This window comes from Helianthus annuus, chromosome 16 (assembly GCF_002127325.2).
Source record: "Helianthus annuus cultivar XRQ/B chromosome 16, HanXRQr2.0-SUNRISE, whole genome shotgun sequence".
Taxonomy (NCBI): Eukaryota; Viridiplantae; Streptophyta; class Magnoliopsida; order Asterales; family Asteraceae; genus Helianthus; species Helianthus annuus.
In genome coordinates, this window is record NC_035448.2 from 119742421 (window position 1) to 119750736 (window position 8316).

General features: G+C 35.2%; 1 protein-coding gene across 7 annotated transcripts; it reads right to left on the reverse strand.

The window, feature by feature from the left end:
* Positions 1-3701: 3701 nt before the first annotated feature.
* LOC110917379 (tubby-like F-box protein 8) lies at positions 3702-7815 on the reverse strand. Of its 7 annotated transcripts, none has more exons than XM_035985213.1 (8): positions 7642-7815; positions 7317-7438; positions 7142-7226; positions 6826-6868; positions 5935-6377; positions 5755-5842; positions 4706-4841; positions 3702-4627 (listed from the first exon to the last, which is right to left on the reverse strand). In XM_035985213.1, exons 5-8 carry the CDS (start codon positions 6289-6291, stop codon positions 3877-3879), a joined length of 1332 nt encoding a protein of 443 aa, XP_035841106.1. In that variant the 5' UTR covers positions 6292-6377; positions 6826-6868; positions 7142-7226; positions 7317-7438; positions 7642-7815; the 3' UTR covers positions 3702-3876. The 7 variants fall into 7 exon arrangements, with proteins under 7 accessions (XP_035841106.1, XP_022017645.1, XP_035841108.1 ...); XM_022161953.2 differs by having other exon boundaries at positions 7638-7815; XM_035985215.1 differs by having other exon boundaries at positions 7142-7217; positions 7317-7449; positions 7638-7815.
* Between the last annotated feature and the right edge of the window lie 501 nt (positions 7816-8316).

The following is an 8316-nucleotide window of genomic DNA, read 5'->3' on the forward strand; positions in this document are numbered from 1 at the left end:
ACCTTTTTTAGATCTATTTAACACGTGTAACATACGAGGTTTCTAAGGATGTAATTTTTTTTATTATTTGGTAGATTTATTCAACCCGATTATACACGGGTTTTTTTAAAGATACGACGTTTTTAGTATTTAGTATACAAAATTACATTTATTTAATTTGTGTAATACACATGGTTTTTAGAGATACGACGTTTTTAGTATTTAGTATACAAAATTACATTTATTTAACCCGTACAATACACATGGTTTTTAAAGATATAACTTTTTTATTATTTGATACATAAAATTACATTTATCTAACCCGTACAATATACGAGGTTCATAAAGATATAACTTTTTATTATTTAAAATTTTAAATTTACATTTATTCAACCCGTGTAATACACGGGGTTCTAACCTAGTAATTTTATATTCCTAAAATAAAAATAAATAATAGACGTTAAATGATGGGTTTGGTCTACAAGGCCGGTTGCAAGTTCCAAATAGTAAACCGAGTCGTACACCTTCAATACGGAATTGTACCGATATAAAATTTTTGAACGACTTGATCGATTTTAATGTTTTATGAAAACCGTAATAAACACTAAGAATTCTTTTCCATTGGACTTTATTCTTGAACTAGATTTACCACCCGCCGCAATGCGGCGGGAGATTCAATAGTTATATATCATGTTAGATGAAAGGCAAATGTTTCTCACATGACCACGAGCTTGTGTGTAAAACCGAGAAAAAAATAACTAAGTCGATCTCTGACTCGCACGTTGCGACAGACCTATCAAATGGGGAAAAATTCAATGTTTTAAAAACCGGTAAATACTGGCCGGTTATACCGGTATTACCGTTTCCAGATGTAAATTCGATACGAAACACGCTGGTAAATAAGTGAAACGGCATAAGGTTGTACATGCGATAAAATCCGGTATACTGGTTTGAAACGTAATACCGATACCGACACAGGGTTATTTTAGTTTGGGTTGATACTTATTTTCAATATATATGTTACTTATCTTATGTGATTTTTATATATTATTATTATTCGTAACTAAAAGTTCTTATTTAATATTGTATGAAACGAAAATAGTTGATGTATTCAACACTTAAATGGCTTAAACATATCGTACACTTTCATTTAAAAGAGCTTGTTGGAAAATTGAATGATTTTCAATTATCTTTTGGATTATTTTTTTATTATGGATTTACTTTTGTATTCTCTTTAAATACGTAATCATTCATTTTTGGATTAACTTTTGAATTGATGTTGTAATTTATGAAATTATAGAATTAGCTAGTCAACCCGGTTGAACCGCTCAGTACAACCTGGTTCAACCGGTTGAACCATTTTTTAGCCTAATCCGGTTTGATCTAAAAACCAGTTTTTAAACATTGGGAAAAATAGACGCGCTTCGACGGAAATGTCAAACAGGAAAAAATAGATGAAAAAACGTTGAATCCCACACGCACGTTGCGGCGTGTTAAGTCGGAAATTTAGAACGACACGTTAAACGGAGAACTTATGAAAGGTGAAAAGTATATAAGAAGACTAAAGTTGAAAGTAAAAAAAATGTTGAGATTAAATTGCAAAAGATGAAAAGTTTTGGATTGAAAGTAAAAAGAATTAAAGGGGTTAAATTGCAAAAAATGAAAACTTTTGAATTAGAAGTGAAAAATCAAATTAATCAAAGGGGTTAAAATACCAAAGATTGAAACTTTACACTTAAATTGTCAAAGATTGAAACTTTAGAGTTAAAAAAGAAATCAATTAAACAAAAGAGATAAATAGATTTAGTTAAATTGATATTTAATATTATTATTTAATAAAAGAGATAAATAAAAAAAATAAGGGTGAGAAATTATCAGAGAATGACACGTGTACAAAAAGGATTTTTGTTTATTAGTATAGAAAGATTGTATTTTATGCTTAAAAATTCTTTATTTTGTATTAAAATGATTAATAGTTTAATATCTATTGAGAATATTGATTTTGATCCATTTTTTTATACCTTTTGTTATTCGGTAAATCAGTTATAGAGAATTACTAACTTTTTTTGAATAAGAAAAAAAGGCTTGATTAGAGGCTTAGAGCTAACCGAAAATATAGCGACACCAAAGCCATTACGCAGTAGAGGGCATGAAGAGCAGGCATTAAGCGTCACGTGATAGCCACGTCTGCAAGGGGACGTGGTAAAAAAAGCACGGAGTGGGAGAGGCATGAAAGTGGCGTCTCTATTAAAAAATAAATAAATAAATAAGCAAGAACCAATCACCCGCTCTCACCACCACGCCACCTTCACGCTAACCCACTTAGGGATGACAATGGGTCGGGTTTGGGACGGGTTTAGGTAATCCCAACCCCAAACCCGATTAGATAAGCTTGTCCCAAACTCGTCAGGTTTCTAGCGGGTAAATACCCATCGGGTATCGGGTATACCCGCGGGTTTTGGGTAACCCATTAATTTTAAAAAGTTTACCCATTTATACCCGACCCAAAACCCATCAGATAACTACTACTCAATTACATTTAGTATTATCACTCAAGAAATATATTAAATAACTATAATGTTTACAGGATAAAATACCTATATGTATAGAAAAAAGGATGTATTATATATTTTCATATTTAAAAATATAAAAGAAATTATATCGGGTATACAATCGAGTAAACGGGTTTACTTTATCAGGTAAACGGGTATATCACCAAATCCCAAACCCGCGAAAAAAATAAAAACTAGTCCCAAACCCGTCCCAAACCCGATTATCCGACCCCAAACCCGTCCCAGATGTGTCGGGTTTCGGGTTTACCCATCAGGTTCGGGTTTGATTGCCATCCCTAAACCCACGGGACGGTGTTCCCGGCGTGAAGAGACTTCCACATCATCACAACGCCCACCACTCCGTGTGGTCTTACACACAGAGGCGTGGTTAATAGAATTTCTTTTAAGAACTTGAAAACCGTAAAAAGAGTAGCTGAATACTCGACGAGTAAGTTGACAAACTGGTTTGGAAAAAGTTATGAGCTTAAGCAAAACCTAGATTGCGCGAGAATGTGAATTAAGTCCATCATTTGTTGCATGCATACACGAGTTAAGAATGTTCGAGCACATATTAGAGTATACTGCGAATGCACGATTCACTAATCTGCGTCCCCTATGGATAAGGTATGATATGATATGAGCTCTCTCAATACCGCTCGCCAGTACACTATGAATCCAAACGGGTGGTAAACTTGCACAACAATCACCGAAAGGGGATTTAAGAGCGGTGTAAAGACCTATCAACCATGCAACTTAATAACGGGTACAACAAGAACCTCTTTATTTGGCGGTTACAAGGCGTGCAGTCAAGGACCCGATGCCGAAGAGGTTGTCAAAAAGACCCATTACCAAATATGGTCACCTGAGTTGGAGAAGTTCCATGATGACATCAAGAAATATCATGACGACGCTTAGGTGGCAGAGCCAAGATCTATGTTGGGGATTCCAAAAGTTTCAATGTCATTCTTGAGGACCCAAGACTTGCAGCAAAGAAGCTTATGTAAGCTTCAAGAAACACGTGTTTACTCGAAAGGTCCACGAGGGTCGATGGATTTCATCAATCATAGACTCCAGTATACATAGCATAGCAGGCGACTCGTTTCAACACAAAACACCTCCAAAGCAACTTGTACGACTCAATTGTAAAAGTCGCGTAAGCAATACACATTGTAAAGATGATCATCGTGGGTCGCTATCATCAACATTGGAAAACGTTTCGAGTTTATAATCAAGTTTTTTCACTTCAAAACATAACAACAGCAACAACAATTTCCTTTTTCTGCTAGCAAAGTAACGTAAATTTTGGTTTTTTTTTTTTTTAGCTTTGACTGTTATTTATTTCCTTCTATTCACAAGCTAATTTGGTGTCAAAGCTGCTTAAACAGATAGCAAAAGCTTGAAACGCAGATAACGGGTACCGATAATCCATTGTGAACATATCTTTCCCCACTTTTCCAAACTGCAAGATAACTTTATCCGGCTCCACTTGAGTCGGCTGAGAAGTTCCCGCAGATGACGGTGGTGCTGCCGCTGCTGCTGCTGGTGGCTGTTGGGCGGCAATCAGCTGGAAGTTCTTCACGGAGGCAATCGTCACACGTCCCCTAAAATTCAAACACCAACACTGAAGCTGTTCATGCCACCTAGGCGCCTTGTTCTTCAAAACTAATGGCATTTTCGACTTTTCACTCTCCGGCACGTCTTTTGATATGGCGGCGCCCACGATTTCGGAAAACCTCGAGCTGCTGAACTCGGTGGAGCGGTCGAGCGACTTCGAGAACGAAATACTGCGAAAAGAGTCTTCAAGCGAAGACAGATGAGGAAGAACGAGCTCCGGCTGACCGGGAACAAAGCCGCCTGGCTCGAGTGCTGACGTCGGAATCGAGTGCATGATGCAATGCATCTTACGTGGGCCACGTGTACCAAGCACGTTAAGCTCGTACGTTATATGGGCAATGTTGTAACTTCCGTTGGGCACCTTTGGTGAGACTTTCTTGGAATAGAATCTACGACTTGATCGACCTGGTGCCGGTATAAGGGGTCCCGAGTGCGGAGGCTGTGTGTCGTATATTATGAACTTTGTTCCGAGAAAATTCGATCTGGAAGAAGATGCCAAAAAGTTAAAAATAATCCATTAAAGAGGAGACTTGCGTTTGTTTATATGTAATGTTGGATACCTAAGTTTGCCGACGTAAGTACCACTTGATCTTGAAATGTGATCAGCATCCATGGATATAACATACTCGGTGCAAGTAGTTCTCCGAGTTCTTTTAGCGGAGAGCAGGAACTTCCCGTTCTCAACTAGCAAAGCCGCTGCAACATGAAATTTAAGCATAAGAACTTGAACGTATGTATATGCAGCATCATCACACTAACATAACAGGTCATAGATTCAAGATAAACATATCATATTTGCGGGTCCAACCTGAAATGAACATAAAAATCATGTCGGACATGTGAACACGAGCACACGTGACCCGTTTAACCCGAATTATTTAACTTTTTTTGCACATTAATATTTTGATTTTGCAATTAAAAGTAGAAATGTATATTAAAAGTTCCATTTTAATTATAGTATCTTAGGTCAATATATGTTTAGCCTTATATTTTGGCATTAAGTACTCAACCAATTAGTTAATGATATAAAACACATTTAAAGAAAACTAAAAACTAAATGCGTCAAACATGTCAACTTAATGTGTTCACAGTGTTGACCTGAAAAAAAGTTTATACTATATCCAAACCCGCAGATTTCGCGTTAAACTGTGTGGTGTCAGAAATTCACGCATATAATTTTTACCCATTTACCTGTAAATCCATCAATTTGAATTACGCTTTAACTATAACTGGTCAAGCTAAAAAGTTAGGTAAAAAAAGAAAACACGTCTAAAGACCTTAAAAGCATTTTCAAATGTACAAAACTTCTTATATCACTTTACTAAAATTATCATCTTATTAATATAATTTTCGTGATCATATATAACAATGGCGTAGCTTTGTGGGGGCGGCCGACCCCCTGAACTTTTCGCTCGTTAGTGGAGAGTATGTAATTTTCGTATAGAAATTTTTGGGTATATACGTTTTTGACCCCCTGGTTTTATAGAAATTTTTGGTATATACGTTTTCAACCCCCCGATCGGAAATCTCAAGCTTCGCCACTGATATATAACACATAAAACCGTTTATCAAATTTCAAGAAAATAGATACAAATGTATGAATGCTCACCAGGGTTAAGACACAAGAAAAGATGATAAGTCAAGTTTGACTTATCCCTCTTGATGTAACATTGAATAGTAGTGTCACGGGGACCGGGCTGAAAACATAATAATGACCATTAGAAGCTAAATTAAAAATAATCCAAGTGTATAAACAGGAAGAGATGATAACTTATTTAAAAAAAAAAACCTGCTTTAACGAAACCGGGAAAGTAAGCTTCCCGCACGTTTCCGGAGTGCCAACAATTTCTTTACACATACTCCTCCACGATTTACAAACCGCAGCACAAGCAACAACGTGTTTCCGTTCAGGCCACGTGCTTTCACTTTCTTCCAACCTCTTAATCACATCACAAAGGAGCTCGGGAGGCAAATTAGCCCAACGACTGGTTTGAACCACAAGAGGGGCATGATTGTAATTTAAATCATTAACCGACCCCTGAGATTTTCCTCGACTATGAAGGCCGGTGAGCCGCACATCGAAACTCCGCCTCGATAAGCTCCCGAACCCATCCCTTACATCCCTCACTATACTACGGAACGACATTTGGAAACGAGAAACGAAAGTACGAAACAGAAGGTGACTATTCTATGGATGTGACATGAAATTTGACATTTGACATTTGAATCTTGCTGCAAAAATGTTCAAAAGATTGTGAATCAGACTGTAGTGAGTGGGATAAAGAAAAGGTGGAGAAAAGGAAAGCGATAAGCGGAAAAGACAGCCTCACATGGTGTTAAAGGAGTCTAAGTTGCATACCTTTATCAGAGATTGACTTTTTTCCAATTTCAATCTAAAGTTAGCTCAATTTATGGAACTAATCAGTGAGAATCCTAAGAAACTATGTAGTCATGTTTCAACAGGCTAAAGTCTTGATTTTTATCACTTTAACATATCTTAAAAATCATAAAAAAATTAATAATAGTAATAAAACTTATCTTATAAATTCCAAACACATTGTCATATGAGTTTATCTGCTCTAATATGTGTGAATCTTGAAAAATTTTGTTCATTTGGTTTTATAAAGATGAAAGTAATTAAAGAAATCTTGAAAATAAAAACTAAGGAAGAAAAAGCAACCTGGTGATGATCAGCTAAAACTCCATCAAAACAGCACCAAGATCTGAAAATCCATATCAAAAATCAGAAAAAAAATGTCAACGCTAACACAAAATTCATCAAAATGAAACCCACAAACTCAATAAAAACATAAATCACAAAAGGGGTTCTGGGGATTTGGGTTTTTCTTTCTCAATTTTTTCACAAATTAAACCCTAAAAAATCCCCAAACATGACATAAAATCTCATCAAAAACTTCATCTTGGGTAGAAATTTCCAACAATAATGACCAAAATACGAGTAAAAACTGCAAGATCAGAGACAAATCCAACCATACCTCAAACAAAAACAAGAAAATCTTGAAACCCTTTTGAAGTCTTGTGTGTTTATAACCAAATTTCTTTGAGGACTTTCTACAAACACTTGGAAGACATGAACCAAATCAGACCCAATAACAATAATGACCAAAATACGAGTAAGAATTGCAAGATCAGAGACAAATCCAACCATACCTGAAACAAAGACACCAAAATCTTGAAACCCTTTTGAAGTCTTGTGAGTTTATAACCAAACTTCTTTGAGGACTTTTTACAAACAGTTGGTAGACATGAACCAAATCAGGCCCAAAACTCACCTTTCAAAACCCTCCGGACATAAAATCAACATTAAATCTAGCTCAACAAACCCCAGGGGGGAAAAGTAGGAAGAAAGTCTACGGATAATTAAATACTGTTTTTTTTGCAAATTGAATTAGTACAGAATTTAGTGAATAATTAATGTGAATTTTGTATGATGAAAGAGGGGTGTGATATAATCAACGAAATAATTAATACCCACTGCCACGCATGCATCCAAATGGATCAGTCGTCTTCCTTGCAATTTCTTGAAGAAGGGGTTGGTGTGAGCTATGGCCGGTTCCTTGCTTCAACGGGTACTTGTTAATTATTACGACTCCAACAAATCAACTAGAAGACTTAAATCTACCCCTTTATAAATTTCTTTATGGATGGATGTTTATAAAATAACATATAGACCATGAGTGTGAGGTTGAATACCGGGGAATCGAAGAACACTCTTAAAAATTTAACTTGACATGTTAAAAATTATTTTTTTTAAACATCTTTTTTGCTGTTTCTCCTTATATATACTTGTAGAAGCATTTTTAATAAAAAAAATCAAAAACTAAAAATATTAAAAAAAAACAATTAAAAAAAGCTAAAAAATGTTTTTTAGAAAAATTATCTTTTTTATTCGACTAGTTTCTCTTTCTTTTTATAAAGAAAAGCGCTGAATTATTTTTTTAAAAATTGATTTTTAACATGTTAAGTTAATTCTATAAGATATAACTGTTTTTTAAACATTTTTTTATATTTTTAGTTTTTGATTTTTTTATCAAAAATGTTTCTACTTGTATTTATAAGAAAAAGCGCCGAAAAAAATTTAGAAATTTTCTTTTTAACACGTTAAGTATAATTTTTAAGAGTGTTCATCCGTTCCCCACTCTTTTAGTGT

Excerpts from the sequence above, each read along its gene's own strand:
- LOC110917379 (XM_035985213.1), bottom strand. The coding sequence starts at position 6,291 with ATGTCGTTCCGTAGTATAGTGAGGGATGTAAGGGATGGGTTCGGGAGC. Across the intron at positions 4,842-5,754 it reads TTTCTTGTGTCTTAACCCTG|CGGCTTTGCTAGTTGAGAAC; the intron begins GTGAGCATTCAT and ends TTCATGTTGCAG. Across the intron at positions 4,628-4,705 it reads ACTTACGTCGGCAAACTTAG|ATCGAATTTTCTCGGAACAA; the intron begins GTATCCAACATT and ends ATCTTCTTCCAG.